The sequence below is a fragment of the Ips typographus genome, linkage group LG14, assembly GCF_016097725.1.
Source record: "Ips typographus isolate SLU linkage group LG14, UJ_Ityp_2.0, whole genome shotgun sequence".
Classification (NCBI taxonomy): Eukaryota; Metazoa; Arthropoda; class Insecta; order Coleoptera; family Curculionidae; genus Ips; species Ips typographus.
The window spans coordinates 143,130-170,811 of NC_138435.1; the positions used below are offsets into that span (position 1 = coordinate 143,130).

At 35.6% G+C, this 27,682-nt stretch overlaps 7 protein-coding genes across 11 annotated transcripts in view; 2 read left to right on the forward strand and 5 right to left on the reverse strand.

The window, feature by feature from the left end:
* Nucleotides 1-27,682, reverse strand: part of LOC145737561 (calbindin-32-like) — a 52,993-nt gene that overhangs the window by 20,334 nt on the left and 4,977 nt on the right. For 2 of the 5 annotated variants that reach the window (XR_014180423.1, XR_014180422.1), the window contains exons 2-4: nucleotides 24,206-25,926; nucleotides 18,560-18,582; nucleotides 15,608-15,650 (exon numbers count right to left, since the gene is read on the reverse strand). Coding sequence is in view for 2 of the 5 variants with exons in the window: in XM_081992281.1 (XP_081848407.1) it covers nucleotides 18,560-18,582; nucleotides 18,706-18,753 (71 nt within the window). In the remaining 3 variants the exon portion in view is untranslated. Of the gene's footprint in view, nucleotides 1-15,607; nucleotides 15,651-18,559; nucleotides 18,583-18,705; nucleotides 18,769-24,205; nucleotides 25,927-27,682 lie in introns of those variants that run through there. The other 3 variants (XM_081992281.1, XM_081992280.1, XM_081992282.1) reach the window with 2 other exon arrangements.
* Nucleotides 5,090-6,748, forward strand: LOC145737525 (B1 protein-like). The gene is made up of 2 exons (XM_081992227.1): nucleotides 5,090-5,250; nucleotides 6,113-6,748. The coding sequence occupies exons 1-2, from the start codon at nucleotides 5,200-5,202 to the stop codon at nucleotides 6,479-6,481; spliced, it is 420 nt and encodes a 139-aa protein (XP_081848353.1). The 5' UTR covers nucleotides 5,090-5,199; the 3' UTR covers nucleotides 6,482-6,748.
* Nucleotides 7,267-8,603, reverse strand: LOC145737566 (B1 protein-like). Its single transcript, XM_081992290.1, has 2 exons — nucleotides 8,450-8,603; nucleotides 7,267-7,730 (listed from the first exon to the last, which is right to left on the reverse strand). The coding sequence occupies exons 1-2, from the start codon at nucleotides 8,495-8,497 to the stop codon at nucleotides 7,362-7,364; spliced, it is 417 nt and encodes a 138-aa protein (XP_081848416.1). The 5' UTR covers nucleotides 8,498-8,603; the 3' UTR covers nucleotides 7,267-7,361.
* Nucleotides 8,844-9,694, reverse strand: LOC145737567 (B2 protein-like). The gene is made up of 2 exons (XM_081992291.1): nucleotides 9,542-9,694; nucleotides 8,844-9,479 (listed from the first exon to the last, which is right to left on the reverse strand). The coding sequence occupies exons 1-2, from the start codon at nucleotides 9,584-9,586 to the stop codon at nucleotides 9,111-9,113; spliced, it is 414 nt and encodes a 137-aa protein (XP_081848417.1). The 5' UTR covers nucleotides 9,587-9,694; the 3' UTR covers nucleotides 8,844-9,110.
* LOC145737565 (uncharacterized) lies at nucleotides 10,486-14,096 on the forward strand. Its single transcript, XM_081992289.1, has 2 exons — nucleotides 10,486-10,645; nucleotides 13,640-14,096. The coding sequence occupies exons 1-2, from the start codon at nucleotides 10,601-10,603 to the stop codon at nucleotides 14,051-14,053; spliced, it is 459 nt and encodes a 152-aa protein (XP_081848415.1). The 5' UTR covers nucleotides 10,486-10,600; the 3' UTR covers nucleotides 14,054-14,096.
* Nucleotides 14,911-15,606, reverse strand: LOC145737564 (uncharacterized). Its single transcript, XM_081992288.1, has 3 exons — nucleotides 15,471-15,606; nucleotides 15,232-15,418; nucleotides 14,911-15,173 (listed from the first exon to the last, which is right to left on the reverse strand). The coding sequence occupies exons 1-3, from the start codon at nucleotides 15,558-15,560 to the stop codon at nucleotides 14,968-14,970; spliced, it is 483 nt and encodes a 160-aa protein (XP_081848414.1). The 5' UTR covers nucleotides 15,561-15,606; the 3' UTR covers nucleotides 14,911-14,967.
* Nucleotides 15,933-16,932, reverse strand: LOC145737570 (uncharacterized). The gene is made up of 2 exons (XM_081992293.1): nucleotides 16,775-16,932; nucleotides 15,933-16,353 (listed from the first exon to the last, which is right to left on the reverse strand). The coding sequence occupies exons 1-2, from the start codon at nucleotides 16,823-16,825 to the stop codon at nucleotides 16,006-16,008; spliced, it is 399 nt and encodes a 132-aa protein (XP_081848419.1). The 5' UTR covers nucleotides 16,826-16,932; the 3' UTR covers nucleotides 15,933-16,005.

The following is a 27,682-nucleotide window of genomic DNA, read 5'->3' on the forward strand; positions in this document are numbered from 1 at the left end:
TTCACACACTCTTTTATATAAATATATGTTTCTCCCACTTTAGTGTAAAAACAATCAGTGGGTGCGTTTGTACTTTGTACGTAAAATCGGAAATTACTATTGATTATAAGTAATTAAATGTGCAAAAGTAGTAATTTTTCCATTGGAATTTGAAAAAAGTAACCAAATTTCTGCTTTCAAGTAAAAAATTGGAATTTCTACGTTTACGCTCGAAACTTTGATTTATACTGAACGAATCGACCTTTGAATCAATTTTTTTTTAATCTAAATGAATCAATCGAACGATCTTCAATCTTTGATATTGAACCAAAAACAGCACCGTGATTTATTATAGAAAATCAATGAAGCATACTTCCTGATTAATAAAACTTAATTAGGTTGAAAGTAATCGATATTTTTCTTTCCGGGAATTTCAAACTATCTGAATGCTTCTAAGACTTTCTGGAACCTTCTGGCACTTTCTAGAAGTTTCTGAAACTATCTGAATGCTTCTAAGACTTTCTGGAAACTTGTGGGACTTTCTGGAAGTTTCTGGAACCTTCTGAGACTTTCTGGAAGTTTCTAAGACTTTCTGTAACCTTCTGGCACTTTCTGGAAGTTTCTAAAAGTTTCTGGAACCTTCTGAGACTTTCTGGAAGTTTCTAAGACTTTCTGTAACCTTCTGGCACTTTCCGGAAGTTTCTGAAACTATCTGAAAGCTTCTAAGACTTTCTGGAAACTTGTGGGACTTTCTGGAAGTTTCTAAGAGTTTCTGGAACCTTCTGAGACTTTCTGGAAGTTTCTAAGACTTTCTGTAACCTTCTGGCACTTTCCGGAAGTTTCTGAAACTATCTGAAAGCTTCTAAGACTTTCTGGAAACTTGTGGGACTTTCTGGAAGTTTCTAAAAGTTTCTGGAACCTTCTGAGACTTTCTGGAAGTTTCTAAGACTTTCTGTAACCTTCTGGCACTTTCTGGAAGTTTCTAAAAGTTTCTGGAACCTTCTGAGACTTTCTGGAAGTTTGTAAGACTTTCTGTAACCTTCTGGCACTTTCCGGAAGTTTCTGAAACTATCTGAAAGCTTCTAAGACTTTCTGGAAACTTGTGGGACTTTCTGGAAGTTTCTAAGAGTTTCTGGAACCTTCTGAGACTTTCTGGAAGTTTCTAAGACTTTCTGTAACCTTCTGGCACTTTCCGGAAGTTTCTGAAACTATCTGAAAGCTTCTAAGACTTTCTGGAAACTTGTGAGACTTTCTGAAAATATCTGAATGCTTTGAAGACTTTCTGGGACTTTCCGGAAGTTTCTGAAACTATCTGAAAGCTTCTAAGACTTTCTGGAACCTTCTGGGACTTTCTGGAAATTTCTGAAAATATCTGAATGCTTCTAAGGCTTTCTGGAAACTTCTGGGAATTTTTGGAAGTTTCAGAATCTATCTGAAAGCTGCTAAGGCTTTCTGGAAACGTCAGGGACTTTCTGTAAGTTTCTGAAACTATCTGAAAGCTTCTAACACTTTCTGAAACCTTCTGGGACTTTCTGAAAGTTTCTGGGACTTTATAAAAACTTCTGAGACTTTTTGGAACCTTCTAAGGCTTTCTGGAACCTTCTGAGACTTTCTGGAAGTTTCTGAAACTATCTGAATGCTTCGAAGACTTTTCGGAAGTTTCTGAAACTATCTGAAAGCTTCTAAGACTTTCTGGAACCTTCTGGGACTTTCTGAAAGTTTCTGAAACTATCTGAATGCTTCTAAGACTTTCTGGAACCTTTTGTGACTTTCCGGAAGTTTCTGAAACTATCTGAAAGCTTCTAAGACTTTCTGGAACCTTCTGGGACTTTCTGAAAGTTTCTGAAACTATCTGAATGCTTCTAAGACTTTCTGGAACCTTCTGGGACTTTCTGAAAGTTTCTGAAACTATTTGAAAGCTTCTAAGACTTTCTGGAACCTTCTGGGACTTTCTGAAAGTTTCTGAAACTATCTGAAAGCTTCTAAGACTTTCTGGAACCTTCTGGGACTTTCTGAAAGTTTCTGAAACTATCTGAATGCTTCGAAGACTTTCTGGAACCTTCTGGGACTTTCTGAAAGTTTCTGAAACTATCTGAAAGCTTCTAAGACTTTCTGGAACCTTCTGGGACTTTCTGAAAGTTTCTGAAACTATCTGAATGCTTCTAAGACTTTCTGGAACCTTCTGGGACTTTCTGAAAGTTTCTGAAACTATTTGAAAGCTTCTAAGACTTTCTGGAACCTTCTGGGACTTTCTGAAAGTTTCTGAAACTATCTGAATGCTTCTAAGACTTTCTGGAACCTTCTGGGACTTTCTGAAAGTTTCTGAAACTATTTGAAAGCTTCTAAGACTTTCTGGAACCTTCTGGGACTTTCTGAAAGTTTCTGAAACTATCTGAATGCTTCTAAGACTTTCTGGAACCTTCTGGGACTTTCTGAAAGTTTCTGAAACTATCTGAATGCTTCGAAGACTTTCTGGAACCTTTTGTGACTTTCCGGAAGTTTCTGAAACTATCTGAAAGCTTCTAAGACTTTCTGGAACCTTCTGGGACTTTCTGAAAGTTTCTGAAACTATCTGAATGCTTCTAAGACTTTCTGGAACCTTCTGGGACTTTCTGAAAGTTTCTGAAACTATTTGAAAGCTTCTAAGACTTTCTGGAACCTTCTGGGACTTTCTGAAAGTTTCTGAAACTATCTGAAAGCTTCTAAGACTTTCTGGAACCTTCTGGGACTTTCTGGAAGTTTCTGAAACTATCTGAATGCTTCGAAGACTTTCTGGAACCTTCTGGGACTTTCTGAAAGTTTCTGAAACTATCTGAATGCTTCGAAGACTTTCTGGAACCTTCTGGGACTTTCTGAAAGTTTCTGAAACTATCTGAATGCTTCTAAGACTTTCTGGAACCTTCTGGGACTTTCTGAAAGTTTCTGAAACTATCTGAATGCTTCTAAGACTTTCTGGAACCTTCTGGGACTTTCTGAAAGTTTCTGAAACTATTTGAAAGCTTCTAAGACTTTCTGGAACCTTCTGGGACTTTCTGAAAGTTTCTGAAACTATCTGAAAGCTTCTAAGACTTTCTGGAACCTTCTGGGACTTTCTGAAAGTTTCTGAAACTATCTGAATGCTTCGAAGACTTTCTGGAACCTTCTGGGACTTTCTGAAAGTTTCTGAAACTATCTGAAAGCTTCTAAGACTTTCTGAAAGCTTCTGAGACTTTCTGGAAACTTCAGGGACTTTATGAAAGTTTATAAAACTATCTGAAAGCTTGTAAGACTTTCTGGAACCTTTTGGGACTTTCTGACAGATTCTAAAACTATTTGAAGGCTTCTAAGACTTATCTGAGACTTTTTGGAAGTTTATGAAACTATCTGAAACCTCCTGCGACGTTCTGGAACCTTCTGGGACTTTCTGAAAGATTCTGAAATGATCTGAAATCTTCTAAGACTTTCTGGAAGCTTTTGGGACTTTCTGGAAGTTTGTAAAACTATTTGAAAGCTTCTAAGACTTTCCTGAAGTTTCTGGGACTTTCTGAAACTATCTGAAACCTTCTGAGACTTTTTGGAACCTTCTAAGGCTTTCTGGAACCTTCTGGGACTTTCTGGAAGTTTCTGAAACTATCTGAAAGCTTCTAAGACTTTCTGAAAGCTTCTGAGACTTTCTGGAAACTTCAGGGACTTTATGAAAGTTTATAAAACTATCTGAAAGCTTGTAAGACTTTCTGGAACCTTTTGGGACTTTCTGACAGATTCTAAAACTATTTGAAGGCTTCTAAGACTTATCTGAGACTTTTTGGAAGTTTATGAAACTATTTGAAACCTCCTGCGACGTTCTGGAACCTTCTGGGACTTTTTGAAAGATTCTGAAATTATCTAACATCTTCTAAGACTTTCTGGAAGCTTTTTGGACTTCTGGAAGTTTGTAAAACTATTTGAAAGCTTCTAAGACTTTTCTGAAGTTTCTGGGACTTTCTGAAACTATTTGAAACCTTCTGAAACTTTTTGGAACCTTCTAAGGCTTTCTGGAATCTTCTGGGACTTTCTGGAAGCTTCTAAGAGTTTCTGAAAACATCTCAGACTTTTTGGAAACTTTTGGGACTTTTGGAAGTACATTTGCACGATTTGTTTCTAGGTAAATTTACGTAAACTTGGAAAGTTTTGCTTTTGTTTTCAGGTCATAAATTTCCGTGGAAATTGTGGAATATATCGCAGTTAGTTAGGTTTCTTGGGCAATTTATAACGGAAATATTACATTAAGTTTTCGTAAACGGGGGTTTTATTTTTGACTCAAACATATAGCGAGTAATTTACATTTCTAACGAAAACTTTTTGAATTTTTGGCTAAGTTGGTTTGTTTTATATGGAAAAATATTCGTTAATATCATTAAGCATAACTCCGTTATTTGAAGAGTTACAAAAAAGTGTAAATAAGGAAGATTGTAGGAAATTCCATTCTCTACAAGATTGTGTTAAGGTGTTTTTGCCCTTAAGGGCCTCCTTAAGGAGTAACAAGACAAAATGTGACAGCTCAGTTTGCAATGTTTGCAATCAGGTAAATTATGATGACTATCAAATTGTCTAAAAACTAAAAATAGATTTCACTTTTAAATTTAACGAGGGGACAGTGACACACATAACGCGCTTATTAAAATTATATACAGGATGTTACAAACACGTTATTAAACAAAAAAAATAATTAAAATGTGTGAAACCAGTCGAGTCATTACCAGAATTAATTGCAATCTGATTCATCCTGTATAATTATTATTATTTGCAAGTTGTAACAATGAAATTGATTAATCAGTTTGACATTGAACGATTCAATACAGGATGATTCTTTATAATTGGCCAATCAATTACCTTCAGAAAGAATTAAAGTTACGAATTTAATAAATAAAATTGTTCTTGCCATTTTTATGAAATAAACAGATGATTTGCGTGGTGATTTTTTTAGGAATCACCCTGTATACTATTAACCAAGATTTTCTAATTAAGTGACTATAGAAGTTACGATCAAATCGATTTAATTGGTCGAAAACGACAGTCATTCTAATTTTCTGTGTTTTTCCACCATACACAACAAAAACCATGTTTTTTCTCTTAAAAACACACTAAATTAATATTATTACAATTACAGGAAACTCATTGTTAAAAATAATCATCCTAAAAATCATATAAAAAGGTAAAAATTGTAAGTAGAAAATCTATAATCAATCAAAAACAACAACAATGAAGACTGTTATTGTTTTGGTTTTCTTCAGTGTAGTTTTAGCTGTTAAGGTACGTTTTTGTTTCCTTTTTAACAATTTTGACAGTGTTCCTAACAGTTTACCACAAAAATCCACTCTGTAGCTTTAACGGTTTCGGAGATATTGATTTTTTCTTTTAAAATGGTTTTTTTTTTGGCATTTCTTTAGTTCCGGTCCTGTAAAAACTAGGAAGGACTCCTAGTAGAGCTGTGATTTTTTTAATATGTCATTCCTGACAGTTTTTCTAACAATTCCCAACAGAAACCATCTTTGTATCTTTCACCGTTTCGGAGATACTGATTTTTTTCTGTTGAAATGGTTTTTTTTTTGTTTTGACCACCCTGTATGTAGTTTTCAACGTAGAATTTTTTGGTCAACACCACTGAAAAGAGCAGTTCAAGACGGTTCTTTTGAGTGGTTCAACCACTCTGATGTCCCAAAAATAACCGAAATACAGGGTGTAAAAATTTCACACTAGGTTATTTTTAAAAAAAATGCATCAAAACACTTTTTAATAAATACCTCGAAAACTGTTAGAGTTACAAAAAAATTACAAGAGAGCAAAAATGTTTTTAATGAACTTTTGCATCGACCCATGTAAGTTTCAATATCAATTATTGCTGCCACTATACAGGGCGGTCACGGAAATTACAGTGCTTCTATTATTTTGACCATCCTGTATGTAGTTTTGAAAGTAGAATTTTTTGGTTAACACCACTGAAAAGAGCAGTTCAAGACGGTTCTTTTGAGTGGTTCAACCACTCTGGTGTCCTAAAAATAACCGAGATACAGGGTGTCAAAATAGTCCTGACAGTTCACACCAAAAAACAACCCTGTAGCTTTTACGGTTTTTTTTTCAACGATTCTGCTAACTAACTTAAATTCGATTTAAGGGTGAGGTGACCAAGGAAGAACTGGAAAAACTAAAGGAAATCCAAACCAGTTGCCTGAAAGAAACTGGAGTGGATCCAAGCTTGTTGGAAAAAGCCTTTAAAGGCGAATTTACTGAAGATGAAAAATTCAAAGAACAAGGTTTGTGCTTCCATAAGAAATTGGGAGCAATCGATGAAGAAGGCAATATCAACGAAGACAAAGTGGTAGAACTACTGTTGAAGAAATTCCCCAACGAAGAACTGGTCAGGAACAGTGTTAAAGGATGCAATGAGAAGAAAGACACTCCACAGGATACTGTTTTTGAGTTTACCAAGTGTATGTACTCGTTTGCTCCTAAAGATACTGATTTCAAGGAACTTATGGTTTAAATCAGTCTGGGAAGAACAATTTTTTTCATGTATTTTGAAGGTTCTGGCACAGAAATGAGTTAGGAAATAGGGTAATCTAATCGTATGTGCACTGACCCTTACATATGTTTATGTTTTTTTTGAATTATCGTTTATATAATTTATTTATTCAGTATTTTAATGGTGGATCTAATTATAGTTAATTAGTATGTTAGTATATCTGAAAAACTACTAAAACTACTGCCTAGTTTTGCATTTTTATGAGATATTATAGAGTGGTTAATTGAATTATTGTGTTTTAGTTAATTTCCCAGTTTCAGCCACTTTATCAACCAATAGATTTGCTAGAACGGTGAAATATTGCATAAAAAGTGTGGAAAGTGACATTTTCCGCACGGGACCACAGAAAATTTTATATTGACTTTGGTTCATTTTCCATGCACTGTTTTGTTTTCATCTGAATTACTGCCTTATTTGACTGAGTTTATACGGACTTTTATACGTCAATGGATAGCCCTTAAAATGAGCTTTCTAAATATATGGCAACAATGGTTGATTGGTTAAACGGTTTGGCCGCTAGAGGGCATCAAAGTTGCCCAAAGATTTCTTTCCAATTTTAATGCACTGTTTCGTTTAGTATTTGCTTTCACAGTCAAATCATGAATTGAACTGAAATTTTTGACAGCTGTCACTTTGCTGCAACCAGAAATGTACCCATTTTTGTTTGGTTTTTTGGCATTTTCTTAACACTTCACAACAAAAACTACTATAGAGAGATATTTGGAAAAAAATACTCAAAAAACAACTCGTTCTCAAAAGTAGTGTATTAGTAAGCACAAATTATTTCACTAAATTATTAAAAATTCTGTAAAACATTACTAAAAATCAAAAAGTAACATTTTCAAAGGATCAGTTCCTTGATGTCAAGTCCTTTGGGAACAAACCCAAAAAGACATTTGGAAAATTCGAAAATGGTATTTTCTGGAGTATCCTTCTTCGCTCCACACTGCTTGATACCTCCACGGACCAGTTTTTCGTTGGGGAATTTTTTGGTTAGAATTTCCACAGCTCGTTCCTCGTTTAAATCGCCCGAATCGTCGATTGTTCCCAATTTTTTGTGGAAACACAACAAATGTTCCTTGAATTTTGGGTCGTCAGTAAATTCCCCTTTGAACGCTTTTTCCGGCATTGATTGGTCTACTCCAGATTCTGTCAGACAAGTGTCGTGGATTTCTTTTAGTTTTTCCAGTTCTTCCTTGGATACTTCCCCCTAAAAAAAATCATCAAAATGTTTTTTAGATGTTTTCTCTTGTGCAAACAATTGTGGTTGGGTAACACTGTTAAGTAAGAAAAATCATGATAATTTATGTTCAGGGAATGATTGTTCCTACATTTGAAATGCATTTCAGCTCGATTTATTGAGAAAAAAATTAAAAGTCACTTGGATCTAAGTCTGGATATCATGGGGGCCTTTCCACTGTTTCCAGTCCGTTTTGTAGTCTGAAATTGCTCTATTTGTAATTTTTCCGGAAAAGTTAGATCAATTTGGCAACCGGGTGTATGTTGGTCGTGAAATTCTCTACAACTTTCCTTATTTAGTCCACCCTGTATCTTTAAAATAAGCCAATAAGGATTTCGTGTACGCGGAATTTTGACACTGTCCAATTTGACCTAGAATAACTTGCTTATTTGACAAGTGACGTCAAAGTGTCACTGGAGTGAAACGATAGGGCAGAGTGTGGGCTTTCCAAAAATATCCCTATTTGACTTAATTGTTTGCACAGTTTGGCCGCTAGAGGGCATTAAAGTCAACAGTGTCATATCTCAGAAAGTAAGAAAATTTAAATTTTCATATCTCAGAAAGTAAAAGAGCTAAAATTTTGAAAATTTCACAGATTAAACTACTAACATGGAGGTTTAATCTGTGAGAAAACCAGCGACCAGAATTTCAAATTGTTTTCACAAAAATTAAAATAAAATTGAACTTACCTGAACAGCTAAAAACAGAGAAACAATCACTAGAAACAGGTACTTCATTTTGTATTTTTTCCTATAAAACTCAATGGATTTCACTGATGATTCTGAAGGTAAATTGTTTTGTGGGACATTATTTATACGTAAACTGAAAGGATGAAATGAGAGATTTCGATTTTCGATTAGAACAATGATTTTTACTATTACAACAATAGACGATTTCCTGATGATGGTTAATGGTGTGAATAATGACCGTTTTCCGACTGATAATCTTTTTTTTTTCTTGTAATCACCTAATAACAGGACAAATCAAAAGATTTGAAACAAAATTAATCACTCGAAAGTTTCATTAATTAAATTACTTGTTAAAAATAGTCTCTGTCTTTAAATTACTTATTAAAACATAAAAGTAATTAAATTAATTTTACTTCATTATTTGCTATTACAGGCAAACTTTATTAAACAAACATTTCTGTAGAAAGTAATTTAAAACAGTACTTGTAAGCTAAATTTTAAATTAGTTATTGAGAACACTTATTAAACAATTATACAAAAATTATTAACATTACTAACTGAAAATATGAACTTTTAATTTAAGTTAATTATTAAATTACATTTATTAATTGGAACAACTGTCAGTTTGACGTTAACTGTCATTATAGTGTTCATCACGTGATCAGGCATGGAAATTCGGATCGGCATGCTTTAAAATGTCATTTTTGACAAGACATTTCCACAAATGCATGACAGTTTCCGTTGTAGTGGCCTTATTCACTGCGCATTCCTTTAAAAGGGCTTCGGCTCTGTCCTTGTCTTGCACATCGTGCTGTATATGCCCTTTCACTCCCTCCCGATTCACTCTACCAGCCTCATCAATGAGGTCGAGTCCTGAAGAGAGGCAAATCAAATGTTGGTCTAGATTGGGTGGGAAATTTGTGGTTTCTGGATTTTTTTTCAATTCCTCCAAAAATGCTTCGGATAGACGAAGATCAGGATCGGACTGGCATTTTTCGTGTTCTTCCTTCAAATTATGAGGGTCTTGACCCTAAAAAAAATTAACATAACCTCAATAAAGCAAATTTTTTTAAATTTTAGTTTGAAACTTACCAGAACAACAGTCACTGCAACACAAACCAACAATAAAACTTTCATTTTGATCAGTTTTCCAATCTAAAATCAATCGATTCTATCATGAACGTATGAAAGAATCTCCTATTTATATACCCAATCATTGTACATGTATGTAATTATTATAGCAATTACATTGGATGATCCATTTAGTCCAGTGATGCAGGAAATAACCGAGTTTAAGGGCAATTAATGCAGGTTGGGGTTAAGTCAGCTTGCACCAAACATGCTAAGATAACCGGAGGTTAAACCGACTTAACCAGGGCTGTGTTAAATATAATTATCCTCCAAATATGACGCTGAACATGTATGAAAATTGTTAACAAGGTTGGTTTACCGCATCAGGTTATAACAAAAGATTTAATTAACTGTGGTTAATTGAGATTACCAAGTTTGGTGAAAAAAACCTTAGTTTTAATGGTTTAAGAGGAAAAAGTATTGGTTTTTCCGGCCGTTGCACTACAAAACAACAATTTTTATAGTTTTTTTCAAGGAAGATGTTTTATATTATACATATAATTATTTTATTTATATTTAATCAATTTAAACGAGTGAAATCATGATAATGTATTTATGTAAATTTGTCGGTAACTTAGATTCCTGTAATTAATGAGTGTAATTCATTTATATCACTTAACGTTCCATTTTACTGAAATAGACTGTATAAACTTTGAATTTACTTTATTTTCTTGTTTTAGTACTTTCTACTAAAATTACTATTTTTCCTCTAAATTATTCGGGTAAAAAAAATGAATTACCAAACACAATAAACAATAACAGCCGACTGTAATATAATTTCCATTATTTATCATTGTTATTATTATTGTATTGATAAATCAGTTACATTTATTGGTCATAATAACAAGCTGAAAATATTTCCCAGAAACTGACGCTGAAAGAGTAAATTTAGTAGATAAAATCAGTGAAAGGACAGAAGTTTTGATAACCTTTTGACCATTATTTATTTTTTCTGATTTTGCCCAAAAACGTATAAATTTGGGTGATTGCTGAGTTTAGTACAATATCAGTTTTACCAACATGAAGTGTTTGATCGTTTTTGCTGCTTTAATTGTCATTTCTTTGGTGAGTATTTTACTGTCTTTATTAATAATTGAAAAGTGCAGTGTAACTCCTCAACAGAACGTAGCTCCGTTATTTGAAGAGTTACAGCAAAAGTGTATAATGAAGAGTTGTAGGGAAATTAGTGTATGCAACCACACATACATTTCGAAAATCGATTAAGGCCTGTGGCCATTCCAATTTTCACTGCAAACAATGCATATGCAATAATTAAACATAATCCCCAAATCAATGTTGCCAGGTTTACCGTTAAACGGTGGTTTTTAATAACATTGCCATTATGTGGGTGATTTTGTCGCTGACTGTTCTTTTAAACTGGGTTTCGGGTAGTTCAAACTTTGACACCGTTTTTCTCCCTGACTGTACCAAATTTTTTACTTATTTTTGAGGTTATTAGATAGGAAATTTAATGAGGATTCCAAAAATGTGCTTAAAACTGCCATTTTCTCACTTCAAGTGGGTTTGACAAGCAAATTTGTCTTTTACTGTTCTTTCAAACTGTGTTTCTGGTAGTTCAAACTTTGATACAGCTTTTCTTCCTGACTACAGCAAATTTTGTGGTGTTTTTCAGGTTATTAGATAGGAAATTTAATGAGGATTCCAAAAATGTGCTTAAAACAGTCATTTTCTCACTCAAAGTGGGTTTGACAAGCGATTTTGTCCCTGGCTGTCCTTTCAAACTGTGTTTCTAATAGTTCAAGCTTTGATGCAGCTTTTCTTCCTGACTGTACTAAATTTTGTGGTGTTTTTACAGGTTATTAGATAGGAAATTTAATGAGGAATTCAAAAATGTGCTTAAAACAGTCATTTTCTCACTCCAAGTGGGTTTGACAAGCGAATTTGTCTTTGACTGTTCTTTCAAACTGTGTTTCTGGTAGTTCAAACTTTGATACAGCTTTTCTTCCTGACTACAGCAAATTTTGTGGTGTTTTTCAGGTTATTAGATAGGAAATGTAATGAGGATTCCAAAAATGTGCCTAAAACTGTCATTTTCTCACTCCAAGTGGGTTTGACAAGCGAATTTGTCTTTGACTGTTCTTTCAAACTGTGTTTCTGGTAGTTCAAACTTTGATACAGCTTTTCTTCCTGACTACAGCAAATTTTGTGGTGTTTTTCAGGTTATTAGATAGGAAATGTAATGAGGATTCCAAAAATGTGCCTAAAACTGTCATTTTCTCACTCCAAGTGGGTTTGACAAGCGAATTTGTCTTTGACTGTTCTTTCAAACTGTGTGTCTGGTAGTTCAAACTTTGATACAGCTTTTCTTCCTGACTACAGCAAATTTTGTGGTGTTTTTCAGGTTATTAGATAGGAAATTTAATGAGGAATCCAAAAATGTGCTTAAAACAGTCATTTTCTCACTCAAAGTGGGTTTGACAAGCGAATTTGTCTTTGACTGTTCTTTCAAACTGTGTTTCTGGTAGTTCAAACTTTGATACAGCTTTTCTTCCTGACTACAGCAAATTTTGTGGTGTTTTTCAGGTTATTAGATAGGAAATGTAATGAGGATTCCAAAAATGTGCCTAAAACTGTCATTTTCTCACTCCAAGTGGGTTTGACAAGCGAATTTGTCTTTGACTGTTCTTTCAAACTGTGTTTCTGGTAGTTCAAACTTTGATACAGCTTTTCTTCCTGACTACAGCAAATTTTGTGGTGTTTTTCAGGTTATTAGATAGGAAATGTAATGAGGATTCCAAAAATGTGCCTAAAACTGTCATTTTCTCACTCCAAGTGGGTTTGACAAGCGAATTTGTCTTTGACTGTTCTTTCAAACTGTGTTTCTGGTAGTTCAAACTTTGATACAGCTTTTCTTCCTGACTACAGCAAATTTTGTGGTGTTTTTCAGGTTATTAGATAGTAAATTTAATGAGGAATCCAAAAATGTGCTTAAAACAGTCATTTTCTCACTCCAAGTGGGTTTGACAAGCGAATTTGTCTTTGACTGTTCTTTCAAACTGTGTGTCTGGTAGTTCAAACTTTGATACAGCTTTTCTTCCTGACTACAGCAAATTTTGTGGTGTTTTTCAGGTTATTAGATAGGAAATTTAATGAGGAATCCAAAAATGTACTTAAAACAGACATTTTCTCACTCCAAGTGGGTTTGACAAGCGAATTTGTCTTTGACTGTTCTTTCAAACTGTGTGTCTGGTAGTTCAAACTTTGATACAGCTTTTCTTCCTGACTACAGCAAATTTTGTGGTGTTTTTCAGGTTATTAGATAGGAAATTTAATGAGGATTCCAAAAATGTGCCTAAAACTGTCATTTTCTCACTCCAAGTGGGTTTGACAAGCGAATTTGTCTTTGACTGTTCTTTCAAACTGTGTTTCTGGTAGTTCAAACTTTGATACAGCTTTTCTTCCTGACTACAGCAAATTTTGTGGTGTTTTTCAGGTTATTAGATAGGAAATTTAATGAGGAATCCAAAAATGTACTTAAAACAGTCATTTTCTCACTCCAAGTGGGTTTGACAAGCGAATTTGTCTTTGACTGTTCTTTCAAACTGTGTTTCTGGTAGTTCAAACTTTGATACAGCTTTTCTTCCTGACTACAGCAAATTTTGTGGTGTTTTTCAGGTTATTAGATAGTAAATTTAATGAGGAATCCAAAAATGTGCTTAAAACAGTCATTTTCTCACTCCAAGTGGGTTTGACAAGCGAATTTGTCTTTGACTGTTCTTTCAAACTGTGTTTCTGGTAGTTCAAACTTTGACACCGCTTTTCTCCCTGACTGTACGAAATTTTGTACTTGTTTTTGAAGTTATTAGATAGGAAATTTAATGAAGATTTCAAAAATGTGCTTAAAACTGTCATTTTCTCACTCCAAGTGGGTTTGACAAGCAAATTTGTCTTTGACTGTCTCGAAGCACTCAAGTGCTTCAGTAACTGCAAAGTGTAATTTCAACAGAGCGCAGCTCCGTAATTTGAACAGTTACAGCAAAAGTGTAAATTAGAGAGTTATAGGGAATTTCATGCTCTACAAGATTGTCATGTTTTTAGGCTGATGATCCCCATGGTCTACGTGCCGCCTGGGGAAAATGCCGCCCCGAACCACCTGCAGGTGGTAAACCCGCACCTCGCTCGGGCTCCCCACCACCGCCACCACCACCCCACGGACCACCAGTAGAACTGCTGAGTTGTGTGGCCAAGGAATTGGCCCTGATCGATGCTGATGGCAATGTCAGTGAGGCGGGAATCAAACAACACGTGGAACACGTGGAGAGTGACGCTGGTAGAGCGGAAGAAATCGTTAAAGCTTGCGCTGTAAACCAAGCCAGTGCTGACGAAACTGTTAGGCAGCTTTGGAAGTGTTTACACGACAACAATATCGTCCAAACTCCCAAACATAATCACGGATCCAATGAGAGCTCCAGCAGCGAAAGCGAAGAGCACAGCCATCGTCATCGTCATTAGTATTCTTCAAAATCGTTTGAATATATTAAAACAATTGATTTAACTGTTGTTTTACTCGCTCCATCCATCAATTTTACCATGTAATACCACTTTCAGAAAGTTCACACCTTCAGCTATCTACCAGTTTTTGTTTCCACTCTGTATCTTTTTAAATAACCGAGTTATGGGTGGTTGAACTGATGGTTGTTCAAAATCAATCTGCAGAGGGGGTGACATAACTTACGTAGACTTTAACGCCCCCTAGCGTCCTTACCCCTGAAGTGATTTTAACATGTAACCCCACTTTTAGAAAGCCCACACCTTCAGCTATCCACCAGTTTTTGCCTCCACTCTATACCTCTTCAAATAACCTAGTTACGGAGAGTTAAAATGATGTGTGTCTAAAAACCTTCTGAAGGGGGGGAGGAAATAACTACATAAACTTTGACACTCTCTAGAGTAATCACCCCTAAAGCGATTTTAACATGTAGCCCCACTTTCAGAAAGCTCACACCTTCAGCTATCCACCAGTTTTTGTTTCCACTCTGTATCTTTTTAAATAACCGAGTTATGGGTGGTTGAACTGATGGTTGTTCAAAATCAATCTGCAGAGGGGGTGACATAACTTACGTAGACTTTAACGCCCCCTAGCGTCCTTACCGCTGAAGTGATTTTAACATGTAACCCCACTTTTAGAAAGCCCACACCTTCAGCTATCCACCAAATTTTACCTTCACCCTGTATCTTTTCAAAGTACTGAGTTAGGGGCGGTTGAAGTGATGGATGGTTGGCACTGTTGCCAAATTGTCCATTAAAAAAAAATAGGACCAGTTTTTTTTACTCTTTCTTTTTTTTAATGTGCATGGTTTTGCACAAAATTTTACATAAAATTAATTTATTTACAAAATTTAGATTACAATAATTGTATTGTTTGATTAATCATGAAAATTGTGATTCCATAGTAATTCGTGCTTTCTTAGGCAATTTATCAGATTTAGGGCTGTTTCTTTCAGTGCAGTTTTGACAGCTTTACATTCCCCCACTATAGCATCCACATCCTGATCATCTGTCACTCTCCTCTGCACCATATTCCTCACTTTCTCCTCGTTTACTGTGTTGTCATCGTTCAGGTACTCCATCCCTTTTTAATTACCACCAGTTAGAAACAGACGAAATTACTCTGAAGGAGCTAAACTAACCTTTCATCAGGCAAGTCACATGATCTGGAAAATTATCAGGCAATTGGACCACTTCTTCACCTTTTCTCAGTTTCTTCAAAACGTCCGGATCGATGCGGCTTTCTTCATTCTTCTGGCATCGCTTTTGCACTTTTTTCATTGACATCTTGGAATAATGAAGGTTTCCACCGTTTCTGGCGATGGTAAACTGAAGTTAACCTAACTTTTAATGGAATTTCTTAGTAAACACTTCTACTCACCTGGAAAAGTACACAAATCACAAACAAAACCGCAAGAATCTTCATTTTCACTGCTGTTAAATCACTATTGGTTCTGTGATGTTGGATCATCAAAAGCTCTGGATTAGAGTGATTTAAATGGTTTTCTTGACCAACTATTGCGTTTCAACATTTTATTAAGTGGGACTTAACTGGTATTAACTGCAAATTTAATGGTTTTAATGCGATAATCTCTTGCTCTTATTGCACAATTGTTTTCACTCTACTTAATCAATAAATAGACTGACTACTACAATAAAGCGTAGATCCGTTAGAGAGTTGTAGGGAATTTCATATTCTACAAGATTGATTCAAAGCAATTTTGTCATAAATGATCAATTAAGGGAGTTACAGAGTGAATGGCCTCCACGTTCGCCAGACTTAAATCCCTTTGAGTTAGCAGTGATTAGAATCACGATGGGCGTAAACTAAGACTAAAACATATTTAACATTATTATTATTATATATTTTCAGGTGAAAATGATCATAAAAGTACTGAATTTACAAGTAAATCAACTTAGTGATGTTTGTAGAAACATCTGAACAAATGTCTGGCTGTAGCAGCTGCATTGCTCTGTTCCACCAAGCAATCGTTGATGATTTCGTCAGCTTTAGCTTTATCTTCAACAGTTTCGTGGATATTGTCGATCATGTGTTGCCTGTTAATGGTACCATCTTCATGTTGCCAATTCCTCGATTTGGAAACACAAAGAGCGAGATGATCCATATTTTCCGGTGCTGGTTCAGTTCCTTTGGAATCGATGTATTTCTTCAACAAGTCCTTGTCCACGTGGATGTCCGGTTTATCCAGGCATTTCTTGGTGGCCTCCTTCAGTTCCGTTCTTACCTCCTCAATTGATTTTGCCTAAATAGAGTTTTAAGGGTGTAAAATTTGCTTGAAGGTTTTGTGCGATTTCAACAGGGCGTGGCTCCATTATTGGAAGAGTGACAGCAAAAGTGTGAATTAGAGAGTTGTAGGAAATTTCATACTCTACAAGATTGCTTCCAAGCATTTTTTTTCCTAAAAGGTCATTTAAGGTAGTTACAGGCCGAAAACTCAATTTAAAGAATAGGATATCTGCAATTTGAAAGTAATTAATTTTTTTTGAAATTTACAAAATTTAATTCATCTCTCATTCAGTACAAAAGTAATTTAACTATTTTTTTTATACAAAACAACATTTTTAAATCACTTAAAAGGAAAGTCTGTAAGTAACTAAGTTACGTTTTTGCTTGTTTTAAGTTACTTTGTTATTTTAGTGGAGAAAAAATTAAAAAATACTTACAAAAACTGCAGAAAAAGTGAGGCACAAAGCAACAGCAATCAAAAACTTCATTTTTGCTTTTTTTAGTCGTCGATGGGCAGTTCAACTATAACTGATGATTCCTCCATGGTTTTCTACCTTATTATATACTCAATTTGATTGGTAAACAATCGATATTGTTTTGTTCCCAATTAAAATGTTATCAAATGGAAAAAATAGTGGAATTATGCAAATGCCTGTTGCTATATGGTTACACGATATCGTATTCATGACGATTTGTTTTATTTTTGTTATAGTTGCCATACGAATTTTTAATTTTTACTGTTTATTTTGGTTGGATTTGTGCGATTGTACGTTAAAAACGCATTAGAATGTAGCAATTTCCAATCAAATTGCACCATATCTAAATTGTCTAAACAAAGGTTATTTTGGTGTTGTAATTTAAGTACGGTGGGTCAAATTCTGCGAAAAAACTGAAAACTGTACTTTTTTATGTAAAGTGTGTCACCTTTGCTGCAAAAAAATCACTTAAATCGAGTAAAAATTAACGATTTTCGGTCGCTTTGAAAGTTTCGTGCCACTTTAGCACAACACTAGGTTTAGACCCAAATATCTCCGGACAAAAACAAGTAACAACAATGAAAAAATTCTGAATTAAACTACCGTCAACCAGCTACAAACCCATGCAAAAATCATTTAAATCGGTCTAAAATTGAATATTTCCGGCCACTTGGAAAGTTTAGTGAACTTTACTCTAACCACACATGTACAACAGGAAAATCCAGTATGGTTGATACGGTGTGTTCAATATTTTTTTCCATATTGAAGTGACAGGCGATTTGACAGCTGACTGGTGGTTTTGACAGATAATCCAAGTACCGCATTTATTTGTTTACAAACGAAATTTGATGCTTTGTAGACAAAATCCACTGTTTGTTTGTTTTACCTTGTATTGACGTGTACGACAGTACTCACGTGACATAAGACCGTTGTCACGTGACACTCGGCTACGTCATTCATTGACCGGTACGTCAAATGTGTCAACACTTGGTTTGTCGAGCTTTAAAATTTTTTTTAACAACTTGGCTTTGTCAAAGTTGTTAAACGTCACTCTAGTCAAGTTTTAACAGTTCATACTGGTTTGACAGTTGTCACGTGACACTCAGTTCCGTTACGTCAAAAGTGTCTGTCAAGCAAACATTTTGACAGCTCACAACTTAAACTATTTTTTGTGTATCGTTTGATCGTTGCCAACTCGTTTATTTCAAACATTTACTAAAAATGCATCATATGATTGTTGATAGGCAATTAAAGGGGCTGTCACGTGACGTTAAAACGACCTTGCTACGTTTGACCGCTATAGGGCGCCAAAGTCGTTCAAAACTACTGTCAGAACAGTTTTACAGATATTTTAAGGGAATTTTCGTGCGTTTTTCCACTTGAAACTAGGAAAATCTTGAATATACGAATATTGCACGAGAAAACAAACACGCCAGCCAGTATTTCTAAAATTTCCGTTTTTTCCCCGTAAACATCGGAATTTATCGATCGTAATAAAACAATCCTAATAGACTGAATTATAGGCCTAAAAGTTCGATTTAATGTATACGATAATGTAAATAATAGAACGAAAAACGTAAATTTGCAATTTGTTTTCTTTGGTTATCTTGTTATTGGTCAGCGAATACTCGTGGCAGATAAAAGTCGATAATTACGTAAACAAACCAGTTACGCAATTTTTTTTTATATAAAACGTGACTAAATTAATTAATTAACCAAAAAGTTTAATACAAAAATTGCACTTACCTTGCAGGGGAGGGGAGGGGCACCTGAAACAAAACAGAAAACTACTATACTAATTAAGATTTAAAATGTTTTGGAATTCGCTAAATTCCAGGATTTTTTCTGGAAAGTTTCCAGTACGGCCCTTGCTGTGTGATTAAATTAAGTACCTTCAGTGAAAATTTCAGGTCCGTAACTGCCCAAATACCCAAAACCATTTTGGAAAAATGGGCGGTATAGTTTTTCAGTTCTATCTCCCAAACAAATTGACTGATTTACTTCAAATTTGTGGTTGCAGCGTTAGAATGGAAAGGCAAACAAACCTAGCCATCTTTGACCGCCCCCAGGGGGCAAAAATTGTTTACAACCCTTAATTTTCATGTTTTTTTTCTTTAATCCACACTATTGACGTTCATCAATATTAGCATTCTAATAGAGGAACAAAAATCGATTAAACAGGCTGACCTGAATATTTTCCACTGAATAAATAACGAAAATGATCGTTTTCTTAAAATCACCAGCACCAGTTGAATTCACTTATTTTTATTTTTTAAACAACATAAACAATAAAAATAGAATTTTGTAATCGCCATTTTTCAGGAGAACCGTAAAATTCGTAATTAATATCAGCAAATTGTACGTTTATATGGACAATCAAAATTTTATTGTTGATTTGTATACAGAAAAAGTGATTTTTATTGTTTAATGCTGAAACTATTAAATTGAATAATTTTTTTTGTTTACTTTTAGTTGTTATAGTCTAAACATTATTTTGGTTACGAATTACGTTAGAAACAACCAACTAATTCGTCACAACTGTCAAAATCCCACCCATGACACCCGCTGATTTCACCTTAATTTACTCCCTTACTTGACAAGATACGTCAAAATGTCATAGAAAACAAAAGATAGAGTAGATTTCAAGCTTTCTAAAAATATCCCCACATGAGTTGATTGGTCATACCGTTTGGCCGCTAGAGGGCGTCAAAGTTGCTTCACCATAAAATCACTAATTTTTAGTCACCCGCTGATTTCACCCTAATTTACTGCCTTACTTGACAAGATACGTCAAAATGTCATAGAAAACAAAAGATAGAGTAGATTTCAAGCTTTCTAAAAATATCCCCACATGAGTTGATTGGTCATACCGTTTGGCCGCTAGAGGGCGTCAAAGTTGCTTCACCATAAAATCACTAATTTTTAGTCACCCGCTGATTTCACCCTAATTTACTGCCTTACTTGACAAGATACGTCAAAATGTCATAGAAAACAAAAGATAGAGTAGATTTCAAGCTTTCTAAAAATATCCCCACATGAGTTGATTGGTCATACCGTTTGGCCGCTAGAGGGCGTCAAAGTTGCTTCACCATAAAATCACTAATTTTTAGTCACCCGCTGATTTCACCCTAATTTACTCCCTTACTTGACAAGATACGTCAAAATGTCATAGAAAACAAAAGATAGAGTAGATTTCAAGCTTTCTAAAAATATCCCCACATGAGTTGATTGGTCATACCGTTTCGCCGCTAGAGGGCGTCAAAGTTGCTTCATCATAAAATCACTAATTTTTAGACACCCGCTGATTTCATCTTAATTTACTCCCTTACTTGACAAGATACGTCAAAATGTCATAGAAAACAAAAGATAGAGTAGATTTCAAGCTTTCTAAAAATATCCCCACATGAGTTGATTGGTCATACCGTTTGGCCGCTAGAGGGCGTCAAAGTTGCTTCACTATTAAAACACTAATTTTTAGACACCCGCTGATTTCACCCTAATTTACTGCTTACTTGACAAGATACGTCAAAATGTCATAGAAAACAAAAGATAGAGTAGATTTCAAGCTTTCTAAAAATAACCCCACATGAGTTGATTGGTCATACCGTTTGGCCGCTAGAGGGCGTCAAAGTTGCTTCACCATAAAATCACTAATTTTTTTCTACACCCGCTGATTTCACCCTAATTTACTCCCTTACTTGACAAGATACGTCAAAATGTCATAGAAAACAAAAGATAGAGTAGATTTCAAGCTTTCTAAAAATATCCCCACATGAGTTGATTGGTCATACCGTTTGGCCGCTAGAGGGCGTCAAAGTTGCTTCACCATAAAATCACTAATTTTTTTCTACACCCGCTGATTTCACCCTAATTTACTCCCTTACTTGACAAGATACGTCAAAATGTCATTGAAAACAAAAGATAGAGTAGATTTCAAGCTTTCTAAAAATATCCCCACATGAGTTGATTGGTCATACCGTTTGGCCGCTAGAGGGCGTCAAAGTTGCTTCATCATAAAATCACTAATTTTTAGACACCCGCTGATTTCATCTTAATTTACTCCCTTACTTGACAAGATACGTCAAAATGTCATAGAAAACAAAAGATAGAGTAGATTTCAAGCTTTCTAAAAATATCCCCACATGAGTTGATTGGTCATACCTTTTCGCCGCTAGAGGGCGTCAAAGTTGCTTCACCATAAAATCACTAATTTTTAGACACCCGCTGATTTCACCCTAATTTACTGCCTTACTTGACAAGATACGTCAAAATGTCATAGAAAACAAAAGATAGAGTAGATTTCAAGCTTTCTAAAAATATCCCCACATGAGTTGATTGGTCATACCGTTTGGCCGCTAGAGGGCGTCAAAGTTGCTTCACCATAAAATCACTAATTTTTAGACACCCGCTGATTTCACCCTAATTTACTCCCTTACTTGACAAGATACGTCAAAATGTCATAGAAAACAAAAGATAGAGTAGATTTCAAGCTTCCTAAAAATATCCCCACATGAGTTGATTGGTCATACCGTTTGGCCGCTAGAGGGCGTCAAAGTTGCTTCATCATAAAATCACTAATTTTTAGACACCCGCTGATTTCACCCTAATTTACTCCCTTACTTGACAAGATACGTCAAAATGTCATAAAAAACAAAAGATAGAGTAGATTTCAAGCTTTCTAAAAATATCCCCACATGAGTTGATTGGTCATACCGTTTGTCCGCTAGAGGGCGTCAAAGTTGCTTCATCATAAAATCACTAATTTTTAGACACCCGCTGATTTCATCTTAATTTACTCCCTTACTTGACAAGATACGTCAAAATGTCATAGAAAACAAAAGATAGAGTAGATTTCAAGCTTTCTAAAAATATCCCCACATGAGTTGATTGGTCATACCGTTTGGCCGCTAGAGGGCGTCAAAGTTGCTTCATCATAAAATCACTAATTTTTAGACACCCGCTGATTTCATCTTAATTTACTCCCTTACTTGACAAGATACGTCAAAATGTCATAGAAAACAAAAGATAGAGTAGATTTCAAGCTTTCTAAAAATATCCCCACATGAGTTGATTGGTCATACCTTTTCGCCGCTAGAGGGCGTCAAAGTTGCTTCATCATAAAATCACTAATTTTTAGACACCCGCTGATTTCACCCTAATTTACTCCCTTACTTGACAAGATACGTCAAAATGTCATAGAAAACAAAAGATAGAGTAGATTTCAAGCTTTCTAAAAATATCCCCACATGAGTTGATTGGTCATACCTTTTCGCCGCTAGAGGGCGTCAAAGTTGCTTCATCATAAAATCACTAATTTTTAGACACCCGCTGATTTCACCCTAATTTACTCCCTTACTTGACAAGATACGTCAAAATGTCATAGAAAACAAAAGATAGAGTAGATTTCAAGCTTTCTAAAAATATCCCCACATGAGTTGATTGGTCATACCGTTTGGCCGCTAGAGGGCGTCAAAGTTGCTTCACCATAAAATCACTAATTTTTAGACACCCGCTGATTTCACCCTAATTTACTCCCTTACTTGACAAGATACGTCAAAATGTCATAGAAAACAAAAGATAGTGCAGATTATAAGCTTTCCAAAAATATCCCCACATGAGTTGATTGGTCGTACCGTTTGGCCGCTAGAGGGCGTCAAATTTTCTTTACCATAATATGATAATATCACATATTATACAATTGTATTGTAAATATTTTTTAGTCAGATTTCATGTAAATCTTAATTTCTGGCAACGAAATGGTGAAAAATGTTAACTTAGGTTAGGTTAGGTCTAACTCTGTTAGTTTTTGAGATATCAAAAAACTGACTGCATCAGCGTCTTTTCCGGGAAATTTTAACATAAAATGACATCGAGACGTCAACTGTAACTTGACAAATAAAAAAGTTGTATTTTTTGACAGTTCCAGGCCGCCATTTTGAATTTTCTGTCAAAATATTGACTTGCACCTCATTTTAAAGGAAATTTTACGTAGTTTCAAGAAATGACAGACAAAATGACGTCCCAGGCCGCCATTTTGAATTTCCTGTCAAAATATTGACTTGCACCTCATTTTAAAGGAAATTTCACGTAGTTTCAAGAAATGACAGACAAAATGGCGGCCTGGGACGCCATTTTGAATTTCCTGTCAAAATATTGACTTGCACCTCATTTTAAAGGAAATTTCACGTAGTTTCAAGAAATGACAGGCAAAATGGCGTCCCAGGCCGCCATTTTGAATTTCCTGTCAAAATATTGACTTGCACCTCATTTTAAAGGAAATTTCACGTAGTTTCAAGAAATGACAGACAAAATTGCGTCCCATGCCGCCATTTTGAATTTCCTGTCAAAATATTGACTTGCACCTCATTTTAAAGGAAATTTCACGTAGTTTACCGTCCTTGTCCTAACACAAATAAGTCTCACTTGTCAAAAAGAACCCAGTAAAGTGTAACAATATTTACACTGATTTCACCAGTGCTTCAGGATTTTAGCAATCCTAACCTCTTCATATCAAACTAGATTACCAACTGTCAAACGACGCAACTGTCAAAAGCTCTACTCATATAGTTAGTCGACTAATACAAGTTTTCAATTTTGTACCGCTAATCGTAGACTTTCTCAAATTTTGTGAAACTGATTTTGACAGTGTTTGTGACAGACCGGAAATGTCAAAACTGTCAAAATCTTACCAGTGAAGCTATAAATTGTACAGTAGAATTATAAAGGGTAAAAATTAGTTTATATACAGGAGAAAGTTTGCAAATTCCATAGTAAACAAATGAGTTTTCAAACCTTGACCCGTTTTTGCGTGCGTGTGTATTATGTATATTTACATATTTATTAGAACAAGAATAATTATTTTATACTGTTATTAAATGGAAGGACTTTTCAGAAAAAAATCCTTAATTACTATTAAAAAATTCACTAAATTTAAAAATGGAATAATTATCAAAAAAAAATAAAAATTTTTAACTAAAACACTCCCAAAGAAAAAATTTGTATTAAATAAATAAATATGCATTTTTGTTCACTTACAGGAATTTTTAAAAAAAGTACAATTTTTGTAGAGACTGAATAAAAAAAAGAAGAAAAGAAAAAAATTTAAAAGATAAAGAATAACGGAAATAAAAAAAGGAAGAGAAATGAGACAAATACAAGGCAGTGAAGAAGGGGAGGTTGGTGCAAAAAGGGCGTGTGTTGGAGGACAACAGTATTTAGAGGAAAAAGTGCAAAATTTTAAAAATCTGCAAAAACTCAAAAACACTAGGAGTGATGAAAAGGAGAAACTTTTTTTTTCTAACTTTGACTGACTTGGTTTGTGTTTTTTGGTTGCTAGAGCAGTTTGTCAGCTAAGTTGACAGAAAAATATCAAAATATGGAATAAAAACTTACTGAAATATCCAGAAAATGTCCAGAAAACGTCGTAGTAGCACCCAAATACGGTCCAAACCACTTTAGACGCACAAAACAGCCCGATCCAAACTGAGAGAGACAGCGCTCAGCTTACCCCAGCGTTTTCGGGGGTTTGCGCTTGCGAAAACGAGGCGTGTTCGATTCCCATTCAGGAATTTCGGGATACGGAAAATCGAGTGGGATCCTGACCATCCAGAAACAAAGATGGTCTATTAACTAGCGCTTTATTAATGAAAATCACGTGATTAGCGAGAGTAGCTCCTGATGACGATTAGATCAAACAGAGCACTCTGTCAAAATAACTGAGCTGTCAAAACTTGATGGATAATAAGCATAACAGAGTACTTTTTATTCTATTAGACGAAAATGAACACATTTTCAATACTTTTTACTATAAATATGTAATTTTTTTCACTAGTGGGAAATTACCATTACAATTAAGGTTGTAAATATCGTGTTACAGGCCAAGGCCCACTTATTTCCTATAAAATTGGCGCCATTTTCAGGCTGAGACAAATAAACGGCAAAACCATCAACCACAACCACCCCCTCTTCCACCCCCCTAACCAAACCGTACAGGGTGTTGTTGCATATTAGTGCACTACCAGAAACTACAGTGTCGTTCACTAAACCACCGATACTGTACGAGTGATTACTGTAAATTGCTTGAGCCACGCTGTAGCTAACTACAGAGTGATTGAACACACTGACCAAAGTGCAGTCGACTAGATCTTGCTGGGTGTTGTTAGGGGAAATTTCCACCACTTTGGCTGCTGAGGAGTTTAAGTGCAACACCACCAAGTCCCTGTACGTTGTGTCGTTGACAGTTAACACGTCATAAACGTCATCACTGTCAATTGGTGAAGCCTTGACCTTCAACACTTCTAGATCAGTGGAAAAGGTTTCAAACACCTTACGGTGGATTACTGCTTGGTTTACCCCAGTTACTGCACCAAGAATGGTTTGGTTGGCCACTTTACTCCACACTGATTGGAGTAAATCACCAAAAACCCCCTGATCAACATCAACTTTCAGTTGATCCCAAATAACCAAAGCTTCACCCAATGAGATGTGGTGCAACTCAAGCAAAACTAGAAACTCATCAACATCATCGTAAATCAACTCGATTTGTTTGATGAAAAGCAGTTTTGCTGTCCCCCAACTCTCCTCCACGCTGATCCCCAGTAAGGAGCAAGCTTCCTCCCACTTCTCCAGGGAAAAGTTCCCCTTACTAAACTCCTCCCAAGGATCAGGACTGCCATACTGCATCCCCATGGAGAACTGTGCTACATCAATCCCAAGCACTATCAGCGCATCTCTGAGGTTTGTAGTTCCTGCCAGATTGTGCTGTTCCAGGAAGTCGTTGTAAAAGTCCCGGAAAGTCAGATTGAACAAAGTCAGACCGTACTGCAGGCCGTCCAGACTGAAAACAGCACTTTCGGTCACGTTGAGTTGCTCCAAAACCAGCTGAGTGGCGGTAATGTTGGTGGAATTGATCGCAAACAAGTTTAGAAGATCAGAAGTGGTGATGTTGTGCTCAGAAGCGGTGTTGTAAACGATGTTCAGGATGTACGAGGGAATTGTGCTGTTGTTGAGGCTGAAGTCCAGGTGGATCAGAAATTCGGCGGAGGTTTCGTTCTGAGCTAAGGTGGAAGAGATCAGAACTATGAGGAAGACGATTGTTTTGCACATTCTGAGACCTGCAACAAAGCTTCACTTAATTGTATATGGGACACTGTGTATACTTTTACGTCAGTCACGTTTAAATAGATTGTGAGGCCACCTAATTGAGCCGATTTAAGTCCGTTTGGCATTTTTCTAAATATGCTACATAAACAAACTTAAAAATCCTTAATTTTTACTGAAATTCGCGGTAAATTTTCAATTACAAAGTTGCGAAACCACCAAATTTGATGAGATAACCGGAGAGCTTTAGGCATATGATTCTGGTAAACAACACTCCAAAGTAAACACGTTAATGACAAATTGTTATTGTTTAAACGAGGATTTTGTTTGAGAAAAGTTACATCAGTAATAAAATATCATTTTATGAAACAAGTAGGAAAATCACAATTTTATGTAACTCACATTATGTGGATGTGGCCTAAATGGTCACGTGTTTGCTAGCTTTTATTAAACTTTGGCTTTGTAATTGTCCTTCTCTCTCTCTCTATGTATTATATCTGGAATGTAGGCCAACTTCCTGAACGAGGGTAACAGAAAATCGCATGCAAAAGACAAAGACAGAACGTTTTAGGGCCCGATAAATTAGGAGGTTAGACTGTTAGAGCCGAGAGAATTTAGATTCAGCCTCAGGTGTTTGACTCAAAATTAAGAAGTTTACTGTGTGAGATTTTTGTAGAAAATTTGGATTTTCCTCTACGAGTGTTTTAAAAGTTTTTTAAAGTTTCTGGAAATTTGCCAGAAACCTTCAAAAAAGTCCTAAAATTTTTTAGAGCTTCTGGAATTTGGCAGAAGTTTTTTAGAATCATGCTGAAAGAGTCAGAGACTTCTAAAAGCTACCAGAAATTGTCAGAGGCCTCTACAAGTGTCCTAAAACTTTTTAGAGTTTCTGGAAATTGGGAGAGGTCTTTAGAATCATGTTGAAAGCACCAGAGACCTCTAAAAGCTACTGGAAACCAACCAAAATGTGCCAGAGGCCTCTACAAGTGTCTTAAAACTTTTTAGAGTTTCTGGAAATTGGGAGAGGTCTTTAGAATCATGTTGAAAGCACCAGAGACCTCTAAAAGCTACTGGAAACCAACCAAAATGTGCCAGAGGCCTCTACAAGTGTCTTAAAACTTTTTAGAGTTTCTGGAAATTGGGAGAGGTCTTTAGAATCATGTTGAAAGCACCAGAGACCTCTAAAAGCTACTGGAAACCAACCAAAATGTGCCAGAGGCCTCTACAAGTGTCTTAAAACTTTTTAGAGTTTCTGGAAATTGGGAGAGGTCTTTAGAATCATGTTGAAAGCACCAGAGACCTCTAAAAGCTACTGGAAACCAACCAAAATGTGCCAGAGGCCTCTACAAGTGTCTTAAAACTTTTTAGAGTTTCTGGAAATTGGGAGAGGTCTTTAGAATCATGTTGAAAGCACCAGAGACCTCTAAAAGCTACTGGAAACCAATCAAAATGTGCCAGAGGCTTCTACAAGTGTCTTAAAACTTTTTAGAGTTTCTGGAAATTGGGAGAGGTCTTTAGAATCACGTTGAAAGCACCAGAGACCTCTAAAAGTTACTGGAAACCAACCAAAATGTGCCAGAGGCCTCTACAAGTGTCTTAAAACTTTTTAGAGTTTCTGGAAATTGGGAGAGGTCTTTAGAATCACGTTGAAAGCACCAGAGACCTCTAAAAGTTACTGGAAACCAACCAAAATGTGCCAGAGGCCTCTACAAGTGTCCTAAAACTTTTTAGAGTTTCTGGAAATTGGGAGAGGTCTTTAGAATCATGGTGAAA

What these genes read in the sequence shown, in the direction of transcription:
- LOC145737570 (XM_081992293.1), bottom strand. Translation starts at nt 16,825, where the DNA reads ATGAAGTTTTTGATTGCTGTTGCTTTGTGCCTCACTTTTTCTGCAGTT. An exon ending in TCACTTTTTCTGCAGTTTTT is followed by an intron (nt 16,354 to 16,774) that starts GTAAGTATTTTT and finishes AACTCTATTTAG; the next exon opens with GCAAAATCAATTGAGGAGGT.
- LOC145737564 (XM_081992288.1), bottom strand. Translation starts at nt 15,560, where the DNA reads ATGATCCAACATCACAGAACCAATAGTGATTTAACAGCAGTGAAAATG. An exon ending in TGATTTGTGTACTTTTCCAG is followed by an intron (nt 15,419 to 15,470) that starts GTGAGTAGAAGT and finishes GGTTAACTTCAG; the next exon opens with TTTACCATCGCCAGAAACGG. An exon ending in TGTGACTTGCCTGATGAAAG is followed by an intron (nt 15,174 to 15,231) that starts GTTAGTTTAGCT and finishes GTAATTAAAAAG; the next exon opens with GGATGGAGTACCTGAACGAT.
- LOC145737565 (XM_081992289.1), top strand. Translation starts at nt 10,601, where the DNA reads ATGAAGTGTTTGATCGTTTTTGCTGCTTTAATTGTCATTTCTTTG. An exon ending in CTTTAATTGTCATTTCTTTG is followed by an intron (nt 10,646 to 13,639) that starts GTGAGTATTTTA and finishes TCATGTTTTTAG; the next exon opens with GCTGATGATCCCCATGGTCT.
- LOC145737525 (XM_081992227.1), top strand. Translation starts at nt 5,200, where the DNA reads ATGAAGACTGTTATTGTTTTGGTTTTCTTCAGTGTAGTTTTAGCTGTT. An exon ending in GTGTAGTTTTAGCTGTTAAG is followed by an intron (nt 5,251 to 6,112) that starts GTACGTTTTTGT and finishes ATTCGATTTAAG; the next exon opens with GGTGAGGTGACCAAGGAAGA.
- LOC145737567 (XM_081992291.1), bottom strand. Translation starts at nt 9,586, where the DNA reads ATGAAAGTTTTATTGTTGGTTTGTGTTGCAGTGACTGTTGTTCTG. An exon ending in TTGCAGTGACTGTTGTTCTG is followed by an intron (nt 9,480 to 9,541) that starts GTAAGTTTCAAA and finishes AATTTTTTTTAG; the next exon opens with GGTCAAGACCCTCATAATTT.
- LOC145737566 (XM_081992290.1), bottom strand. Translation starts at nt 8,497, where the DNA reads ATGAAGTACCTGTTTCTAGTGATTGTTTCTCTGTTTTTAGCTGTTCAG. An exon ending in CTCTGTTTTTAGCTGTTCAG is followed by an intron (nt 7,731 to 8,449) that starts GTAAGTTCAATT and finishes GATTTTTTTTAG; the next exon opens with GGGGAAGTATCCAAGGAAGA.